This window comes from Bidens hawaiensis, unplaced genomic scaffold (genome assembly GCF_021521415.1).
Source record: "Bidens hawaiensis isolate Kalapana, Puna unplaced genomic scaffold, B.hawaiensis_p1.1 tig00001433_1, whole genome shotgun sequence".
Classification (NCBI taxonomy): domain Eukaryota; kingdom Viridiplantae; phylum Streptophyta; class Magnoliopsida; order Asterales; family Asteraceae; genus Bidens; species Bidens hawaiensis.
Window position 1 is genome coordinate 341,042 of NW_027491080.1, and position 23,177 is coordinate 364,218.

Consider the following 23,177-nt stretch of genomic DNA (forward strand, 5'->3'; position numbering starts at 1 on the left):
AGTAATATTTGCTTGATGATAGTTATAAATCTTAATTGATGCAGTCTAATGATCTCCATCAGTCAAAACAATTGTCTGCACGATGGTCTTCATCAGTTCTCTCATTTTGGTGTAATTTCTTCTCTTTGAATTTATTCATAACCACATAAGGATATAATTTACTATGCTAATTTGGATAATTTGTTTTTATCTATGTTATTTAGGCTTTGAGGATGTGAAAACTTCTGGAGGAATTAGAAATAATGTTGATGCTGAGGTGTTTTTTTAATTAACTTATATAAAAAAAACTTAATTGATTTATTTTTGTATATGCATACAAAAATGACATTAAGCCATTTGGAGTACCTTAGCTCCTTAACCCACCTATGGGCTGCAATTCCAGCCCCGAAGGAAAATGCAGGGAACTCGGAACCATCGGTGGCCCGTGTAGGAGAAATAATGAAAGGGAACGATCACTGACAATATCATCTCGTAAGTTCATACGGGCCTTTTTTCGACTTCTATTAGTCTATATATGGATCTTTGGGGTTAAACTCGCGACCCTATTTAGCTGAGCGGGTTGTGTTAACCTGATCAGCTCATGGGTTGACCCGTTTAACCCATTTGTTTTTTACTTTAATTTATTAAAATGTGTTATTTGTTACAAATTAAACTGTCAAGTATTCCATGTCAAATTCTAAAGCTAAAAAGTAAAATTAGTTGATTTAAAATTAAGGTATCAAAATGAACCATGGTGATATAGTTTTTGAAATGCAAAAATAAGTTTTTTCTAATGCTTTAAGTCTAAAAAAAAGAGTCTTTTGTTTACAATATTACCAGGTGGATTTATGCCCGAATGACAGTTCTATTGTTCATATTCACAAGCACCATTTTAAGGCGAAGTTCTCTAAAACAATGGGATTTTTCTGTTTTTTTTTAAATGAATATAGTAATTATTGCTAATTATGTTAGTAATTGTAGAACGAAAATTTTTTCCTGCTTGCGGTACTCAATGGCCATATATAAGCCTGGCAAAACGAGCAGGTTAGGTTGGACGGGGTAACAGGTCAAAACGGGTTATGAGAAATGGGTTGTTTTAAATGAAGCTATTTTGTTTGGGTTAAAACAAGTTGTTTTTCAATCATTGTGTGCAGGGTATTTTTGAATCATGTTGATGGCATAAATTGGGGTCACGCTCAGAATAGTAAATCAGTTTTGGTCTGAGCCTTGGATGCTGTTGACTGCAAAGTCCAAAATGAGGTCATATGATGAATAAGGAGAATATTCATGAAGCACAACTGAATACTATATTTGGCTAAAGAATGTGAAGAGAGTTATATTAGGAGTTGGGCATAATAGAGTTGTCAATATGATTCGTAATGAGTGTGAATTTAGGGTATATATGAGATGGATAGGGTATTTTATGTTTGTTTAGGATCCCTTTTTAGTGATTCGGAGGTTGTTGATTTTACTTGGGGACATGTCCTGACAGGATTAAGTAACCCTTTTATTTGTAGTTTTTGATGTTTAAATTATAATTTTTCTAGGTTCTTTCTCTTTACCGAAAAAGAAAGATAGTACCATTTGGTTGTGAGTCATTTTCGAGTGTATACAGATTTTATTGGGTTGGATTATCATGAAAAGGGGGAAGTAAATGCATTTATAATAGATTTTGGGTGTTCAATCTTTGTATTAATTGTTTCGTGGCTATTTGCCATCTTCAAGTATATTACTTTTTGAATGGTTATCAAGTTAGATGTATGTTAAAATCATTTTGACTAACAAGAACTGAGCAGTGGTGTGGTATTGGGGTAATAACAAGTTACAAACACCATATTTTGTTCTCTTTGATTTTAAAGTATAAACATAATGCAGTCCAGTTGCTATATTGAAATGAAATATGTGAGCTGATGTTAACAATTTGTATCTATTTGGTGCTAAATTGATGATTATATTTAAACCACCTAATGCAACATACTTACTATTCAAGAACCAGTCCTATAAAAGAACATTATTCTTCAACAATTAATATATGTTTGAGTTTTCAGACAGCTACATTTTCATATAATTGTACGGTTGTGTTAGTGTAGGTGCTATATTCTACTTTGATCTTTTTGTTTATTTTTTATGTGTGTTTGTTAGAATAAATAAAAGAGTTTATAATTTATAACAATAAATTGCCCGTCCAACATACGGGTATAAAACTAGTTAATAAAGCTGTTCATGATCCCCATGGCCTTGCTCGAGATACCGATGTCCGGATGCACCTGCTTCAACACCTTAAATATATAAATCTTGTACGTCTCCACGCTCTTCTTCGACCTCTTCTTCTTCTTAACAATGGCACCGGCACCGGCACCGGATTCCTTCGGCAGTTTCTTTCCGGCCTTGGGTTTCTTCTCCGCTGGGGCACCGGCACCGTAAACACAATTAAGCCCTCTTAACAATATTGGCCATATTGATCTCCGACTGATTTTCCATGACATCATCCGCATAGAATAAATGCGACAAGGTAACCTAATCATTCCCAATGAAAACTCCCCACCAACCAATATATCGAAGACTTAATGCAATCCTTACACCACTGAAATGAGAAGAAAATGAGACAAGTGGTCTCCTTGTCGCAAGCTACCTTGCAATTGAGATCATGACTTCAGGCTATCATTGATTAAACTGGCCTTCGCATCAACACCATTCAAGCTCGAATCAAATAAATCCATTTAGACCAAATACCCTTTGGGCCCAAGTATCGAACAGTACTTACATGACTTTTGCATACGCAGCCTGATTATAACTAAATTATTAATATAACGTTAGATACAAATGATCAGAATAGTATTACAAAATATGATATATTTTTTTACTTTTTGTACTACTAGCAACACCGTGCCCACAAAATAGGGGATGTGGATGTCGTATGGGCTCAAAATGAATCACCACTAGAACGGAAAATCGGTTGGTTTTGGATTTTTGTATAGACTTCGTTTGGTTATATAAATTGTTTTTTCATCTTTATATTCGGATTGGAATTTGTGGACCGAACAAAAGTTGACCCAAAATAGAGATTAAGTAATGAGTAAACTGTGGTTTTCGTCCCTGTGGTTTGTCTAAATCTGCAGTTTTAGTCGAATAGTTTCAAATTTGCGATTTTCGTCCCTGTGGTTTCATTTCACTTGCAATTAAACCTGAATTCACTAATCCCGTTAAGTCTGGTCGGTTAAACCCATCAGCGTGTCCTTCACGTGAGGGACAGTTTTGTTCTTCATCTTCCCAAATAAACCCCAGTCCTAATTTGCAAGCCCCCTCATGTGAGGGGCTGGGTGTATTTGGGGGAAAAAAGGACAAAACTGCCCCTTACATGAAGGGCATGCTGATGGGTTTAACGACCAGACTTAACGGGATTAGTGAAATTGGGTTTAATTGCAAGTGAAATGAAACCACATGGACGAAAATCGCAAATTTGAAACTATTGGACCAAAACTGCAGATTTGGACAAACCACAGGGACGAAAACCGCAGTTTACTCTTAAGTAATTTTTTAGGACAATCATCATCATCATCATCATCATCATCATCATCATCGTACTCAGTATATCCCACCAATAGCAAAGCTATAGTAGGGTCTGAGGAGGGTAAGATGTAGACAGCCTTACATCTACCCCATAAGGATATAGAGGCTGCTTCCGGTGAGACCCCCGACTCGATAGTAGTTTTGCATCAAGCCTTGGACATAAGGCACATAGCACTCAATCATCGGGACACCGGCTGATCGGTGCATGTACCCTTGTCTTTCGGCTATCAACGCCACTACATGATGCCTGATTAACCGTCCGTCACTTTTAACGTTATTTTCACGAGATTAGTAAAATAACGTCAAAATTAGTGCAATTTCACTTTTGTCCACCCAAGGGTTCACACATATGTCCTAATTTTTTAGGACAATGCCTTTGTTAATCACTTAATAGATGCATGCATTTAACTTTGACCCAATATTAAGAATTTGTGCTATAAATCCGGTAGCATGATAAGTTTTGTGGTTTACTTTCATTTTGGAGCGAGTCTGAAGAAAACCAAACCGAACCACCGGTTATCAGTCTGTGTCGCGCATTTCATTTTCCTCTTTTTTGCTCACCTCTAATTTATTTTGGGTGGGATGGGTTATCATAGTAAAGCTTGAGCATGTTCTATTTACTTACTATATGTGATATTTCTAAGTTATTGGATGACCTATATACGATAAACCAATATTCACAAACATACTGCAACTTCTAAAATGAGAAATTTTATGAATGATTACAAGTCATTTAAGTAGATACAACTTTTATCATGTCCCTTATTTGTTGTGTTACAAGTTCGCTATTACATTAACAGAACTTATATATATTAAGGTACAAAGTATTTTGATATCATACATAAAACACACTTTATTTTGATATCATACATAAAACACACTTGTCAGTGACTAATTTGTGTTGAAAACACTTGGAACCAAGTACAAGTCATCTTTTCGTTTTAGATTGGCTCCAAAAGACTCACTCCTATCAAGATCCTTTGGGTTTACTCCATTCGGGAGCTCCCAATTGAAATGATATAGTAGTCTTGTAAGAAGAAGCTCTACATTAGCCAACCCCATAGTTAATCCTGGGCATATTCTTCTTCCGGCACCAAACGGGATATATTCAAAATGTGTTCCCTTAAAGTCAATCAAACACTCGCTAAATCTTTCTGGTATGAAACTCTCAGGATCTGTCCAGTAGTCTGGATCGCATCCTACTTTCCAGGAATTGATAATAACTTTTGTATTAACAGGAATGTTATACCCACCAATCTCACACTTTGTCCGACACTCTCTAGGGAGTAACAATGGAAAAGGTGGGTGCATCCTTAAGGTTTCCTTGATCACTAGTTTTAAGTAATCAAGTTCTTTAATATCCGACTCGTAAACCTTTTTCTTACCCTTGAGAACGCGCCTAACCTCCACTTGTAGCTTATTCATTACCCTTGGGTTTGTCATTAGTTCGAACATTGTCCATTCAATTATCACCGAAGAAGTATCTGTTCCAGCTACAAGCATATCCTGTATTTACATTACCTCATTAACACTTAAACTTGTACCATAGGCTTAAATAAGAGGTTGTTTGACAATCTTGTGCTATACAATTAAGAGTCTTGACTGATTAAGAGGTAACTTATAAATAGGTTAGCATGTTTCTGAACTTACACATTAAAGTGTTAATCATGTCATTCCTAACAGGTTTCAGGTTAATTGGGTCAAGATAGTTAGATTTTTTTTTTAAAGAAAAAGGAAAAAAAAAACTAAAACGCAACCCAACCCTGTTAAGGTTGGGTTTTGCCATGTTCGTGTTAATCCGGTTTTGTATTAATCAGGTCAGGTTACTCTATAATTTTTACACATTTGTTAAAGTTACTTTAAGATTTTTTATTTACTTTTATTCACAAGGACACTCTCCAACTTTTGGATCGGGAAATGAGTTTCTAATGTTTTTCACAACTAGAAATGTTTTAATCAAAGAGTCATCATGCATCAAAATCAAAGAGATCCAACTCATATAATCTAGAAAACTATACATATATAGGGTAAGGTTAAAATGAAAACCCACTTGAGTTGTGAAAACCCGCAAAAACCCTATGTAACATCGTTTTTTTTGTTACATGTAATATATGTTGTAACATTTAATACAAAACATCGAAACATAAAAAAAAATGTTTTGCTATTTTTTAACATTTTTTTACTAATTTTTATATATGTTTTCAGGAGAGAGAAAAAGTTATATTTATATTTATATTTTTTATTCACTTTAATTGTGGACCATAAGATTTAAACATTAATTAAAACATGTGGTTGAGAATGGGTTTCTAGAGTTTTTACAACTAAAGTGGGTTTTCATTTTATACTTAGCCTATATATATATATATATATATGTATATATATATATATATATGGGGAAGTATAGAATGAAAACCCACTTGAGTTGTGAAAACCCTATGTAACATCGTTTTTTTTTTTTTTTGCACACGTAATATATGTTGATAACATTTAATACAAAACATCGAAAAATAAAAAAAAATTGTTTTGCTATTTTTTAACATTTTTTTATAAATTTTTATATATGTTTTCAGGAGGGAGAAAATGTTATATTTATATTTTTTATTAATTTTAATTGTGGACCACAAGATTTAAATTTTAATTAAAAACATGTGGTTGAGAATGAGTTTTTAGAGTTTTCACAACTCAAATGGGTTTTTATTTTAACCTAACCCATATATATATATATATATATATATATATATATTAGTTTTTATCCCCCCGTATACAGGGGTTGTTCAAATTTGTGGTTTCTAATATTGTGAATGTATTTTTTTGGATTTTAGTTTATTTGTTATAAGAACTTAATAATATACTTGAACCTATTTTGATCAATTATGTTGGGCCATGTTCATTTTTTTAATGAAATATTAAATGAATTATCTACTTAATTTTTATATTTATTCGTTTATGTTCATTTGCTATAATTTGGATATTATTTTGTGAAACTTTTCATTTAAGTTAAAATTAAAAGAAAAAAGAACCGCTAATGTAACTAAATTCATATTGAGAAATTAAATTAGGGTTTGATTACAGGGTTTGTTTTACATTTACGTTTCTGATATTTATATATTTTTTTGTATTTTAATTTTATCTATTGTAAGGAAATTAATAATATACTTAGAGTTTGATGATGAAATAGTTTCACAAATAAATGATATGCTATTACCCGTTTCAAAGCTATATGGGTTTGACGAGACCCATGATCCGCTTATTTTTTTACTATAAAATTGTTTCATAATTATAAATAATATATTTTTTAAACCAGATATTAATTTTTAGTATATTTCTATTTTATAGAATTTTCATATCAAATATCTGGTGAGATTAATTTTTAATATAATGGGATGTTATCACCCGTTTAATGGCTATCTGGGTTTGGTGAGACCCATACCCGTGAATTCGGGTCAAATGCATGAGAAACCACTATTTACAAATAAAACAATCTGATGACTTGAGAGAAAATATGAAGTTTTCGTTTATATATATTAAGACTAGGTTTTATCCTCCGTATTACGAGGGTTGTTTTACATTTTTTGTTTTTTAATATTTATGTTTTGGATTTTAATTTTCTTTATTGTAAGAAAATTAATAATATACTTAGGGTTTGATGATGAAAGGGTTTCATAAATAAATGATATGTTATAACCCATTTAAAAACTATCTAGATTTGGTGACCCATGACCCGCTTATTTTTTTAGTATAAAATTAATTATTAATTATAAATAATATATTTTTAAAAAAAAATCGGATATTAATTTGTAATATATCCCTTTTTTATATTATTTTCATATCACACATATTTGGTAAGATTAATTTTTAATTTAATAAGATGTTATAACCCTTCTAAGAGCTATCTGGATATGGTGGAGACTCATACCCGTGAATTCGGGTCAAATGCATGAGAAGTCTCCATTTACAAATAAAACAATCTGATAGTTTGAGAGAATTTTAGAAGCAACCATAGAGCTTTTAAAGTTTTCGTTTATATATATTATATTATAGATTATAGATTAAGATTAAGATATATATAATAACGAAAAGCTAACCACGATGACTGCTTTGATGTTATCGTATGTTAACGGAAACTGAAGCCCGCCATCGTTTTTGAGCCTCAACAAAACATCAAGAAGGTCTTCGTTTAGGTCCGTCTCTCCACCACCACCATGACGGCTTTCTTGGTGGTCGAAGATTATGCCGTCCAATATCTTATCGATCTTGCTATGTATCTTCGTTAACTCTCGCCTCATCCCCGTGACCAAATGCAACAATTTAAAAGACGGAAACAAATCAGACACGTCGAAACCACCAGATAACGAAACCGCCTGTTCGATCAACTCAAGAAGTGTCGTCTGATCCTTGCATCGACTTCCAACCGCCACCCGACATGCGACCACATTCATCATGGTAAAAATCTTCTTGGTGAGATTAATCTTCACAGGACCTTCGTTGAGCATGGACTCCACAAGGCTCCATGACTCCTGTTCACGTACCGATCCAAACGACCTCACTTTTTTAGCACTTAGAAGCTCCAAGATGCAGATTTTACGCATTTGTCTCCAGTATTCGCCATACGGGGCGAAGGCGATGTTTGTGTAGTTGTATCCAATGATTTCGGCACCGAGAAGCTTGGGTCTGTTTACAAAACACAGGTCGTTGGTTTGCATGACTTGTTTGGCTAACTCGGGAGATGAGATCACGACCGCGTTGATTTCACCAAGTTGTAGACGAATGACTGGTCCTAGGGTTTTGGCTAGGTTAGCAAGAGCACGGTGTGGAAGTGATCCTGAGAGATGGTGTAAGTGGCCAATTAGAGGCAGCTTCCATGGCTGTGGAGGAAGGTTATCGGTTTTTGTACCGGAGTTTCTGAATTTGGTGAACAAGTAGAAGGAGGTGAGGAACAAGGCGAGGAGTGAAAAAGGGATCTGAAGATCCATAGTTGCTTGATTAATTCATAGGTTTTAACGTTTAAGCTTTTATTTATAGAATTGACATGCAATTGGGAAGTTTGATTCGTTAACTATTTTATTTACCATTAAAAGTTCAGTGGGGTCCCCTCGTCCCCAGAGATGAGATGTACTTAAATAATTATCATTTATTTAATTTAATAGTTTGCAATCCTACCGAATCCTCATACATAAAAATGGCAAAGCAACAAGAAGAAGATGCCATATTACCATATGGACAAATTTTGCTTGGACTACGTAAATTTATTTATATTAAATAGCTTAAATTTATTTATATTAAATAGCTGAATATCTCAAAAATAATAACCAACTTTTAGAAGTGTCTAAATTAAATCACTGGTTTAATTGTTTGTTTTATTTAGGTCACTAAGTTTTATTTTATGTTTCAATTCTAAGTTTTTTACCCACATAAGAGGTAATCTAAGTTTTTTTTTCAAATTAATAAAAAAAGCGTCGATCCTTATACCACCGATGATCCTTAAGAAAAACCCTACCATCGATCCTTAAACCACCGATTCGTCAAACTCATAATCGATTCAATTCACCCTCTTCATCGTCCAATCAAGAACACATCAAACTCAACCATTGATGTATACCGAATAACTAGATTTTAATTTACCACCTGTTGAGGATGTCGACCTCGTTTCATTACCAATCCATAACAGTAGGAGAGAGGTTTGTTATTTAACTTTTCTTCATATATAAATTATAGTTTTGCCGTCAAAGTTGAAGAGTGGTTTTGTTGAGTAGTGTGGGTTGTTCTAGAAGTACAGTTTCTTTCATAACATTAAAAGGATTGCTTTGTTGAATGGTGTGGGTTTTAATAGAAGTACAGTTCCTTTCACAATATTAAAAGGATTGTTTGTGGTTTTCCTTTTGTATTCTCTGTTTTAAAACAATATTAAAATAATAAAGTATATGCAATTAGGTAGTTTAGATATATTGAGATTTTAAAATTATGGGTAGTTTTGAAATATTAATAGTATATGCCCATAGGTGACATGACTTGGAAATTTCATATTTTTGATATAACAATATTTAATCACCTTAATTAAGTGACCATCTTTATAATATTTAGTTATCTTTATGTGTTTTTATAACTTTATATCTATTGGTATGCAACACTTTTTAGTTAAACGACCATGCTAGGTTGTTAGTAAGATGCGGGACAGAAGAACTTGAAGACGATGGGAATGGGTGAAAAAAGAAAGTGTGAAAGTGTCCGTTTTGGCTTTGGGCCTCTAGGATTAAAGGTGATGATTCTTTTCAAATAAAATCATTAAACGATAAGCATACATGCTCAAGGAAGTTTCATTTGGGTTCGCTTGTTACATATTTTTGGATTGCAACAAGATATTTCAAGAAAATAATTAAAAATCCAAAAATTAGTTTACGGGAAATGCAAAAAGATATCATGAAAAAATATCAATGCAGAGTGAGTACCGGTCAATGTGACAGAGCAAGCAAAAGGTATTGAATGACTATGAGGGAGGGTTGAAAGAGCATTATGCAAGACTTTCATATTATCAAGCTGAGCTATTGGAAACAAATCCGGGGAGTACTGTAAAGATGCTCGTGGAAACAATGCCAAATGGTGAGATTTATTTTGGTAGCTACTATATTTGTTTTAAAGCTGTCAAAGATGGATGGATTAGCGGCTGCATGAAAGTTATTTGTTTAGATGGATGTTTTCTGAAAAATAGTGGTCAATTACTCCCGCCTGTTGGAAGAGACGCCAATAATCATATTTTTCCTTTAACATGGGCAGTTGTGTCTGTTGAGAACAAGGAAAACTGGACATGGTTTCTAAACCTATTGCGGGATGACATTGAAATGGAAGGTGTACATGGACTAACTTTAATTTCTGATCAACATAAGATATTATGCACTTATTACACATCTATTTATTTGTTGTTATTTATAACTTATATGTTTTATTTTCGTTATTGATTAGGGAATTATCGAGGCCGTAAATGATGTATTTCCAAATGCTTAGCCCAGCCAGTGTACAAGACATATTTATGCTAACTTTATAAAGAAATTTCGTGGGCTTCAATCTAAAAATTTGTTTTGGAAAGCTGCAAATTCTACTAGTAAGCAATGGTTTGAAAGACATATGGAAGAGTTGAAAACTAGTAGCAAAGGTGCGTATGATCATCTTATGGAAAGAAATCCAATTACTTGGTCAAGAGCTTTTTTTGAAGTTGGTAGAGCATGCGATGCGTTCGAGAATGGAATGAGTGAAAGTGATGTCCGAATATATATATATATAAATACTAAACACGATTCACAACTAAGCTTTAAAAACCAAACAACCTAACCTAGTTCACACAATCGGCAAGGGTACCAATCGCGTGCAGCAAAGAGAAAGAAAGTCCGGGTATCGAACTCAAGGACACGTGAGGTGGCTCGAATACTAAACCCCTAATTAAGTACTGCCTAATAACAATATTTGATTAATTATTATTTTATTATTATTTTATTTTAATTAATTTAAACTAATTTAACTAACTTACTTAACTTAACGATACTAACAAACTTTTGACAGTTCAACGGGACAACGGCTAACGGGATTAACTAATCACACGACACCGGGATCTTAAAAATAAATCAACTAAGACTCACTAAAGTTCACTAGATCACCTCTCGGTCTCACCAACTAATCGTCACGAATATAAGAAGATTGAATTATTCTACCGGGTTAAAGATTACTAAGGTACCCTAATGGCGCATCTCCTCTCGGACTAAACGACACAAAACCCACTAAAAATTGGTACTAGCAACTCTACGGATAAAGGGGGTAACATTATCTGACTTGATCTAGGACGCCTATTCGCACGCAAATCTAAACCGCACAACACCAAAACTCGCTCTCGCGCAATTTTAACCTAGCCAAATAAAGAAACGAGACAAACCGACTCCCTATTACCTCTAAATCACAAAGAAGGTGAACCTACTAACCAAAACAAGGCCAAAAACACCAAGTTTATGACATAAACATAGAACCTTAACCGAATGACACACAAACAATCAATCAAAATCATACGCGGAATCAAAAACAATAATTATAGAAAAACAATATTTTAACACATCAAAGATCAAATTATATAAAGCTCTTCAATAATAATCACGTCGTGTAACAAGTTAAATCCAAAGAAGCCGTCAAATAAAATCAATATTCATCTCAACCTAGATAGTTCAAGAAATTTAGCCAATAATCATAACCAACGACATAAAAATATAATAAGTATTACGGTTCATCGCAAAACAAAATAGTATTAAGTTTCTTGTTATGGGACACACCCCAACAAGAAAATAATAATAATAAAATGTTTCTACCTCAATTACCTTTCTTTTCCTCCACCTTTAACTATCGCTGCCAACCCCCCAAAAAATATTCTTTTTCTGCTAATCGGTTCTGCCTACTTGCTTGCTTGCTTGCTTGCTTCGCCTTAACGTAGACCTGCCTCCTTAATTTTTTTTCACCAATAATTCTTTTGCCAGCCTCCAATCAAGGGCCCAAACACTAACAATAATAATATTATTGCTGTCAAGTTTTTCTTTTTATATTTTTCTTCAGGCAGACGTAGACCAAAAAATATATATATGTATATATATATAGGAGAGATTTTAATTAAGAACCCCTTTGAGTTTTAAGAACTCGAAAGAACTCAGTGTAACGATTTTTTTTTTCGATTTTTTTACACATGCGTAATATATGTAAGTTACATACACGTAAAAAAATTACATAATTTTTTACGCACCGAGTCGACTTTTACACATGTGTAACGGACGTAAAAGTTAGTGTAACCACTTACATATTTATTCTCTCTCATACTTTGACTTTTTTGCCAGATTTAATCTCGACCACATATTCCAATCCATTTAATTAAATGTGTGGTATAGAATGAAGTTCTTAAGTTTTTAAAACTCAACATGGTTCTCAAAATATCCCTCCCCTATTCATATATAGGGGAGATTTCAAATGAGAACCCCTTTGAGTTTTAAGAACTCGAAAGAACTCAGTGTAACGATTTTTTTTCGAATTTTTTTACACATGCGTAATATATGTAAGTTACATACACGTAAAAAAATTACAGAATTTTTTACCCACTGAGCCGACTTTTTACACATGTGTAACGGACGTAAAAGTTAGTGTAACAACTTACATCTTTATTCTCTCTCCTACTTTGACTTTTTTACCAGATTTAATCTTCACCATATATTTCAATCCACCTAATTAAATGTGTGGCATAAAATGAAGTTCTTAAGTTCTTACAACTCAACATGGTTCTCAAAAAATCCCCCCTATATATATATCTTCTGTTTTCAGCCGCCGCCACTTATGAATATATCTCTGACCACTGCCACCTGATCTTTTAATATATTCCACCCACCTAGTCTTTCTTTTATTTGACCTAAAATCACATGTCATGTGACGGGCCCACATTGATGCCTTAAAATTTCATTATTGGGGCCACCCACTCAACGTTAGAGGTGCACAAATCGGGTTTTTTAAATACCTGGGTTCGGGTATGGAACCGGGTTCGGGTATGACCGGGTATTGGAAAATGTAACGTCCGTAAATTTTGGTAAAAGGGGTATGCTTAACAAAGCTTGTATATTCTCGGGATTTATCCGGCATTCCTCGGAGACCTTCTCGTCATTCCCGTAACCTAAATTTATTAATTTCTATTCCAAGTTGTTGCACCTTTCATAGTTGATGGGCTAAAATGTTAATTATTATATCATAACAAGAAAAACCCTAGCCCCCCACCATAATTCCGATCGGCAGCAGCTAGGGGAGGCTCCTCCTTGATTTCCGTGCAGGTTCCAGCCATTCTCCGGCCTCCCGAGTCTAATTCAAGGTCGGTTCTATCTTAGTATAACTCTTTTTCATCATTAAACCCTTTGTTGAACACGTTAGCGTTGAGTTTTGATTATAGTAATTTGTGACAGATTCGTACTCGTTTATTGCTCGGTCTGTAACTCGATGAAAATATATTGTTTTTGATCGATTCTTGTTTCTATGATGTTCTACTTTGAGTCTAGTTTCCAGAAAGGTATAATACGTAATTTTTGGACGAGATTTGAATACTCTTTATAATTTTATAAGATCGAGTGTCAAAGCTGATGTGGGATGACGGATTCTGGCTTGTCTTCCCGACATCATAACCCTTTTTCGACAAGTCTAAATTGGTCAGTTCCACTTCTGGAAGTTAATATTTTGAGTTAAGAACCAAACCCAATTGGAATCTTTTAATTTGGCTGGGTAATGATTTTTATAAAAATAAAACCATTTTGTTGCGCACTGAAATAGCTGCACATACCTTTCTGTGTTGGAAGAATTTTTATGCTTTTTGTGTCCACTAGAAAACTATAATAAAAATATTTTTATAAACCTAATACTTTTATTAAAGTCTGGTAAAAATTTAATAATTTATTTCAAAGGTTATCCTATGTAATTAAATGCATATTCGCATGCTAAAATCTGCATGTTTTACTTGTTATTGATCGATAAGTTCGTTTTAGGCTTAACCGGTGGATGTTCAATTGTGATCGTGTCGGGGCTGTTTGAAGTGAGTTTTTGCACCAACATCTTCCTAGGTATGTCTAGTATTACATACTTTAAAATCATGTCCTTTGGTGTTCGTTTGATTGGTCAACTAGTTGTAGTTTGAAAGATTGTTTTCGGTTGGCTAGAATAGTGTTTTGTTGTGTTTAACGCGAGGGATGAAGTAAGTGATGACCAATTCAGTTCGGATAGTTTCGGGTTAATGTACGGGCTGTTGGAAAATGATTTTTATGGGTATTGGGGCTGAATTGGTTGTCGGTTACTCAAACGGGTCGGTACAACTCGCAATCGCCTTTATTGATTAGTTGGTGCGTTGTGCTTCGAGTTACCGACCCATTTGACTCGTGTAGCATCGTGTGGACTTTTTGGCTGTGAAATAATCATAACGGGTCCACACGGGGCTGAGTTGGATGTTAATTGCCTAAACAACTCTTAAACGTGCATACTAGTCTCACCTAGTGCTTCCGGGGGTAATTTGGGAATTCTTTATTCCCGGGAGTATCTAAGGGTTGTTTTGGCGTATACAATGCCTCGGGGGCTGTTATAATTGAACTTATTGAGGTCGAGGCTTTAGGTGACTCAAACCATGTTTGAACGCCTCGTAGGATAAACGAGTCATTTCGGTGTCGTTAGTGATGTTGTATGTAAACTGACAGGCATTTGAGTTGTGGGGATACTTAGGTGTTCTCTAGCTCGTGGTGATTTCGTGTCTTGTGCCAGGTGAGTTCATGATGCCCCCTTTTAACTTTTTTTACGTTTTGGGCTGGCATACACACTCAATTACAGTTTTACCCGATTTTACTCGTTAAAATAATTTGAAGGTCATTGTATTGTTTTGATAATGTTTGTGCAATTATGAAAATCCAGTGTGAGTTACATTTTGTACCTTAGGATATTTTAGACTCGTTTGGTCATAAATTCCTTAAGGTCATATACCTAGTTATGGACTAGACTCGAGAATGTTAATAGGCTTGGTAGTAATTGAATATGAGTTGACCTATTTACTTAGTTCATATATTGGACTGATTATTATATATTACCTTATGGCCCATAGGCTTACTTGTAATATGGTATATTTTGGCATGATATATATATATATGTATGTATGTATGTATGTATGTAGGTATGTATGTATGTGCATGTGTTACCCTATGGCCGATGATTAGTGATGTTAGTTAGCCATTCGTGACTAAGGATGATTTACTTACGATATGGTATATTTTGGGATTATATGTATGTATGAGTATGTGTTACCTTATAGCCTACGGTTGTGTGATGACATTTAGTTCCTTGTGACTAAGAATGATGTGAGTAGGCTTATCGATGTGTGTGTGCATGGTGATTACGGCTGGCTCAAATATATTACTCGGGTTTTCAAATCCCGTGTTGGAGAGGCCCGTGTGGCGTGATCATCATTTTGGCGGGTCAAATATATTATTCGGGTTTTAAAATCCCGTGGTGAAGAGGCCCGTTGTATGTTAAACCGTGATCGGGTCAAATATATTACTCGGGTTGTACTCGTGGTGGAGAGGCCCGTATCACGTGTTTGGATGTGTAAGCTGTGACCGAGTCAAATATATTACTCGGGTTTGACTCGTGGTGGAGAGGCTCGTGTCACGTGCTTAGGTCTTACCGCGTCCGGATCAAATATATTACTCGAGTCTTGACTCGTGGTGGAGAGGCCCGTGTACGTGTGTTCGACGATGTATGTATTATTTGGTGAACTAAATTTATGTATTTTATTATTATCTCTCTTCTGTTTCGAGCTATAACTTTGAAATAAAGTATGAATATTGTTTATGAAAACTTTAACTCACTCAGCTATAGCTGACTTTGTGTGTATGTTATATTGACTTTTAGGTTACGGAGTGGAGGTTACCGCTTGGACGTGCTGGATGCTACTCAGAGTTGAAGGCATTTCTAGACGAGGACTTTAAAATAAAACAAACACTTCACTTTATATTCAGTTTTGGGATTTTAGATACTTAACTTTTTCTCATTGTTTATCATTTGGTATTTTTCCGGTTTTGGTAATTTTTGATGCTTATGAATTTCCGCTGTTAAATTACTCTGAAATTGTTTTAAATAAAATGAAACGTTTGGTTTTAAATTTTTGGGGAAATTGTGGATGTGATTACCAACTGTAGGATTCCCGAGATTCGGGGTCTTACAGAAAATCGGGTATTGGCAATACCCAGGTCGGGTTCGGGTCCGGGTATTCTCTCTAAAAACCATACCCTATGCATCGGGTTCGGGTCGGGTATAGAACCGGGTATTCTAAAACTGGGTATTTGAATACCCTATTTTCGGTTATTGAAAAAACCCTATTTTTGGGTTTTTGGGGCTTTTTCCGGGTGTTTTTCGGGTATTTTTAAGGGGTTACAATTTTTTTTCGGGTATTTTTAAGGGGTTACAATTTTTAGGGGTATTTTTCGGGTAATTTCGGGTATAGATTGGGTATTTGAAAAACCCGATTTTGGGTATTGGAAAAAATGGGTTCCGGGTATGAAATCGGTATAAATCGGGCCCGGTTCCGGGTACGGGTATTACCGGGTATAAATCGGGCCCGGTTCCGGGTACGAGTTTTTGTACCAAAATGCATACCCTATCCGTACCCTACGGGTAGGGTCGGGTTCGGGTAAAAAAAATCTGGGTATAAAAAAACCGGTTCCGGGTATTGTTTTCGGGTTCAGTTCCGGATTCGGGTTTTTTGTGCACCTCTACTCAACGTAGCTACTGCATGAATGAAGCATAAGACAAATGTTAGTTATTATTCTTTATTTAAGAGTTAATTTGATATATTAACATAGTTCGTTTTATTAAATAAAATTGAATACTAATAATAACAATAATAATAAGCATCAACGAGAACTTGTGTAAAATATAAATAAAATTTATTTATGGTTTTACTCATTGGTCTTAAGTTTATAAAAAAATGCTTTATTTAGCTCGTTGATAGTCGAGAACTTTAAGAACTAAATATAAGCTACTTTGGAGTGATATAATATAAAAATTTAGCTTAAAATTATTAAAAAGTGTATGAAATATTATCATAAAAATATATATGTATAATTCAGACCACATCAGAAAGCTTTAATTCGCGCATACGAACCGCATGAAGGAAACCCATTATTAGCATGTTAGAAGATATTAGAAGATATGAGAAGATTTGTGATGCGTAGAATGTTCTTAATGGCGAAACAATCAGAAAGCTTTGAACATGAAGTATGCCTTGCAATCAGAAAAAACTAGAAGTTCTTAAAAAGAAACAAAGGTAATGGTTATATCTTAAAATTTTTGTTATCTTGTTATGAATTTTCATATATTTTTTTGTTTATTGTGTAGGCATTATGATGTTATTCCAAGTGGTAACAATATATTTGAAGTAAGGAGTGAAAAAGTGCATATGTAGTGAAGATACAAGAGCAAACTTGCACTTGTGGATTATGGCAATTGTCAGGCATCCCTTGTGTTCATACGATAGCAGCTTTAGCATTCCTCAACATAAACCCACAAACTTATGTCAGCCGTGGTTTAAAAAGGGCATGTTTAAGGAAGCATATAAATATTGTATAAAACCGGTGAAGGGAAGTATTCATTGGCCTAAAACAAATAATATTAAACCCCTACCTCCAAAAGAAAGGCGAATGCCCAGTAGACCGCTGGTAAAAAGGAAAAGAGACCCTTTGGAGAAAGAGAATAAAAACAAAAAAGTTGAAACTAGAAGAAAAATGACTTGTCAAAACTGCCTAGGAGTTGGACATAACATCAGGTCTTGCACAAAAGAGAAAAAAACCCACAACCAAAGGTGGCAAGACCAAGAGGAAGAAATAAAAAGGTAGAGTCAACAAGTGTGACTCGCGAGATGGTAGATTAGGTATTTTACTCGTTTGGGTGTATTTTGGTGTATTTTGACCCGTTTATTTTGGTGTATTTTGGCTCGTTTAGGCCTATGTTAACTAGTTTATTTTGGACTAGTTTCATACATTTGGGTGTATCTTGGTGTTTTTTTGACTCGTTTGGGCCTATGTTGACCCGTTTGGTTTTTTTTATTCTGACACGTTAGAAATTTTGGTGTATTTTGATCCAGTTTGAGCATTCTATTGAGCATTACATAAATAAAATATTTTTTTGGTGTAGTATGTTATAAATATATACTTAAAATACGATTTTATGAATATCACCTAAGTATTTTTTTTAGTTTTTATAAAAAAATTTAGTAGTTTTTTACAATATTTTTTATGTTTTTTTGCCATTTTTAAAATTTTTTGGCAAATCTTCAAAATTTCTTTGCAATTTTTTAAAATTCGTTTAAATTTTTTGCTGTTAAATTTTTTTTTGGCAAAATTTGAAATTTTGTTTGCAGCTTTTTAAAATTCGTATTAATAAAGAAACAAATTGAATAAAATAACATATAGAATCGATGACCTATTGTTCACGTAAAAAACCTATGATTGAAACATAAAATAAAACTTAGTGACCTATATAGAACAAACAATTACACTACTGATCAAATTGGGACACATTCAAAAGTTGGTTACTATTATATGAAATAACCCATATATAATTACACTAAGCTCGATTATAATAATTTTAACGGTGATCACAAATTATATTAAAAATACTTAAATCATTTATAAATCAAATTGAAACACAAAAAACCCTTCTCATTCAAATTGAATATTTGGGAAGGGCTTAACAGAGCATCCACAACAGGCACCATTTCCGAGGTCTGGATGATGTGACACTGCAGCAGACAACAACATCACAAACCTCACCGTTGTGGAGCTAAATCTGCATTGGGAAGTTTGTTGCTGCAAACTTGCAACAAACTGATGATGTGGCAATCTCCCTCACATACAGATATATTGTAACACCAGCAAAATTTTGGTTCAAATTTGACAAGTTTATAAAGTAAAAGGACTAAAAATATTTATGAGATAAGTAATAGGAAAAATAAAGTAAAGAAATAAAGGCATGTTTATGTTAAAGGAATAAATAAGGAAAACTCCATCCCACATGGAAAGTATGAAAGAAATGAAAGCACTTTATAAGGAAGGAGTTTTCCATGGTAATGTTCTTATGTGGCTAACCACTCTCACTAGTCTTAGCGGAGGGTGCGAAGCACCCGACGGGCACGCACACGGACATGGACTCGGACACGGACTCGGGCGATGGGCGTAATTTGGCGTTTTGATGGAGATATGGAAGATAGATCAAGAAGTAAGAGTAACAAAGTACAAGGACTGAAAATAAACATTTTGGATTTCTAGACCCATAGCGCTACGCGATGAGTAGATCATGTTGATCATCGCGCTACGCGATGGTGTTTCCCATGAATTTAGAAAAAGGGGCGTCGCGCTACGCGATGATCCAGAAGAAAGAGGGTATCGCGCTACGCGATGACCCGGTTAAGTAACCGGATCAACCACGTGTCAACACGTGGCAAGATCTCGTGAATTGCGGCGTCGCGCTACGCGATGGCCTATGTAAAGGCCCATCGCGCTACGCGACGGTGGGCAAAACTTTGCCTATAAAAGGGGGCTACGGGTTTGAAGCATTCTCATCCCAATTTCACACTCATTTTCACACACATAACCTTGGGAGGCGTGCCCGACCATTGTGAGGTTCCGAGGCCCTGATTTCTCGTAATTCGCACAAGAACGGGAGTTTTAACGATCGGTAGATGTGTTAAGCAAGCCGGAAGCGAGGTTCTGGCGGTTTAACTTTCAATACTTGATAAGGAAGTAAAAGTGCTGCCCGTTTAAAGCATAGACAAATAAGAATACCCGCATAAGGTAGAGATTCTGCCTAAGTTGTTATTTTATTATTATTTTATGGCTTAGACCCTAGTCAGGGGTATAGTCTATACCTTGATCAAGTAAGTAAGTGAAATATAAGCTTTCATAAGATAAGATTATTGATGAAATATTATTCTTTATATTATTAAAATATTACTTATGAAAGAAGAAACTTGATATACACGTTTCTTCATGAAGAAGAAATGTAGTCTATAAATATTTAACATATGTTTTATAAATGAAATGATTATCAAGGTAAAGGTTATGCAAGTAGACTAAAGGTCTGGAGCTAGATTATAGATCTAGTTATTTATGAAATATTATTCTCGTACTATAAGTCCGAGATAAAGAACAGGCATTTGTCGGTGAGATACATTGATATACCAAAAGGTGAATACGTCCAACCTTTTTATAGTGTGAAATGTTTTATGACATGAATACGTCTATACACTGTCTTTTTGAAAAGATATTTACTCCTTAAACTATGGACTTTTATCCATATGTAAAGATTTATGAAAGTATTTGCATGAGGGTTGGTTCAAATCCTCTAAAACGTTTTGATACAAGGTAGTACTAAACACTCAGGCTAAAATACACATGTGTCTGGATCTTTACATATATGTACTATAGTGGGCACACTATAGGCATACTAACCATGAGGCAAGTGACTGTCTCTAGAGCGAGTGAAGTCCGATTATGTGGTTTGTGGGTATATTTAGTTCCGATGAGATGGGATTGAGACCCATTGAGTCGTTGAACGCTATTGGTGTTGTGTCTCAACGAATTGTAAAAACGTTTTATTGAGTCAGCGTGTTCACCAGCATATAGCTGACGTATTTTCAAATTGTTTTCAGGTAACAAAAAGTAAGGTATAGAGATGGATATGCCAGTGAAGATAGAAGATCACTAGGCATAGAATGTAGCTGGTGGCTCAGCTGATTTTGTAATGATGCATATGTAAAAACTTGTTTTTAAACAAGTAATTTTGTAAACCAAACAAGGGTATTTAATTCCCTATGTTATGAAAGTAAATATTTTAAATTAACATTTTTCGCTGCAACCTTTGATAAATTGACAAAAGTGATACCAACTGTGAGTCACACGCCTAGGCCCGAAGGCGGGGTGTGACATATATATATATATATATATATATATATATATATATATATATATATATATATATATATATATATATATGATTTGGTTCATTTCAGAAGTGTTTTTAGTGTGATAAGTGCGAGAAGAGATTCTCGCCAATCATAAGTTTTTTTTTAATTTCAGATTATTTAATTGTAGAAGTATATTATTAAAAAGTTTAGGAGTTTCTTTTAGTAATTAATACTAATTAATGTTAAGTTATAAACGATTATACATTTATTTTTATTTTTTAATTTGAATTAATCTTTAAATAATTCATAAAACAAAATCATTTTACTCACACTATAAAAAATATAATATATTAACCATCATAAAAACAAATACCTACACAAATCATAATATATTAATCTACACATACAAAAACTTGTTAATGTTATCACCTACACAGATCACAATATTTATATACGTGTACATAACTAGTTCATGTTAACCTACACAAATCACAATAATAACCTACATATACAAATTTACTTTATTTTATAGCCTACCCATTTGTATTTACCTACACATATCAGAATATTAACCTACACAAACAAACCTTGTTCATGATATCACATACAATTAATAAATTAATAGTATTAACCTAAACTTGTAAAATATTCGCAATGTAGGAACACATCATATTTTTTTTATAATTTTAATTATTTTATAATCTATCTTTTATATGTAGGCAAATACGAGTTATGTGTAGGATATTATTTATATGTAGGTGAAAATAAAATGAACTAGCAAACTGTGTAGGTGAATACGATATATGTATAGGTAAATATTAGTTATGTGTTGGTGAAAAATAAAAGAAACAAAATTAGTGTAGGAGAAAATAAGTTGCGTTGGTAAATACGAGTTCCATAAAATAAAAATAACTAACAATTTGTATAATTGAATATGAGCTATGTGTATATTATTATGTTACTTGTGTAGGTGATCAATTTAATACAATTCACCTACATATACATTTTTTTATATGCATGTAATAAATAATTCAAATATGTAACTTTCTACTATAATTAATGTGGAGAATATTTTAACTATCTTGAAATTTGATAAAGCCCAAAACAAACAGTTGACGATTGTGATCCGACTTTACATACATAAAATGCATTAAGATCTACAGAAGTTAAAGGTAATTCATGCCAATGCTACAAAAGTCTAAATGTTTGCTCTTCATCAACCCAAAATAACTTAACATAAATTAAACGAAAACATGCTTAGGGATTGGGTGATACAAGAGTCTCAACATAGGTAGCTAGCTTGCAAGTCAATTTACAACATTTATAATTAGTACAAAATGTCACACCCGACACGTTGAATTTGTATAAATGAATGATCATGTGATTACGGGTCACATCGATACTGCGTTGCACGCCACATTTTTGTACAAATAAGTGCCATGTTAAAAACCTCAAGTCAACATTCTGGACCGTGTGTCCACTATACATAAAAACGCTTGTTAAGTAGTACTCAAAATATATATATCCGCCAGACTTCTTGTTATATACATATATAGGGGAAGGTTAACGTACTATAATCGCTTAACGTACGTGAAATACGTTTAAGGTTAAAAACACTAAAACGTTCAAGCCAAAATCCCAACCCTAAAACGTTCAAGATTAAAATTTTAAACGTTCAGGAAAAAAATTTAAACGTTCAAGGTTAAAAGTTTAAACGCTCAGGCAAAAACTTTACGTTCAGGCAAGAAATGTAAACGTTCAAGGTTAAAAGTTTAAACATTCAGGTAAAAAACTTAAATGTTTAGGCTTAAATCCTGATACATTCAAGGTCAAAACCCATCACTCAAAACTCAAATTTGACTGATTGAAGCTTCAAATTGATGATTAATTGAATCGATAAACCTTTAAACATTCAAGACAAAATCTAAAACGTTCAGGCAAAAAAACTTTAAACGTTCAAGCCAAAATCTTAAACGTTCAAGGTCAAAACCCATCATTTAAAACTCAAAATTGATCGATTAAAGCTTCAAATTGATGATTAATTGAATCGATTTCAAAGATTAACTGCTCAATTGGCTTCAATTTCAATTTCAATTCTTATAAAAAACCTAAACAAACCTATGACGAGTTCTGCGCTTTC

The 23,177-nt window shown here is 33.8% G+C and overlaps 1 protein-coding gene and 1 pseudogene across 1 annotated transcript; both read right to left on the minus strand.

Moving 5' to 3' along the window:
* Positions 1–23,177, minus strand: part of LOC143575924 (putative histone H2B.1) — a 39,293-nt pseudogene that overhangs the window by 662 nt on the left and 15,454 nt on the right.
* On the minus strand, positions 4,417–8,522 carry LOC143575914 (premnaspirodiene oxygenase-like). Its single transcript, XM_077060157.1, has 2 exons — positions 7,635–8,522; positions 4,417–5,055 (listed from the first exon to the last, which is right to left on the minus strand). Exons 1-2 carry the CDS (start codon positions 8,520–8,522, stop codon positions 4,441–4,443), a joined length of 1,503 nt encoding a protein of 500 aa, XP_076916272.1. The 3' UTR covers positions 4,417–4,440.

What these genes read in the sequence shown, in the direction of transcription:
- LOC143575914 (XM_077060157.1), bottom strand. Translation starts at nt 8,522, where the DNA reads ATGGATCTTCAGATCCCTTTTTCACTCCTCGCCTTGTTCCTCACCTCC. An exon ending in ACATCAAAGCAGTCATCGTG is followed by an intron (nt 5,056 to 7,634) that starts GTTAGCTTTTCG and finishes ATGTAAATACAG; the next exon opens with GATATGCTTGTAGCTGGAAC.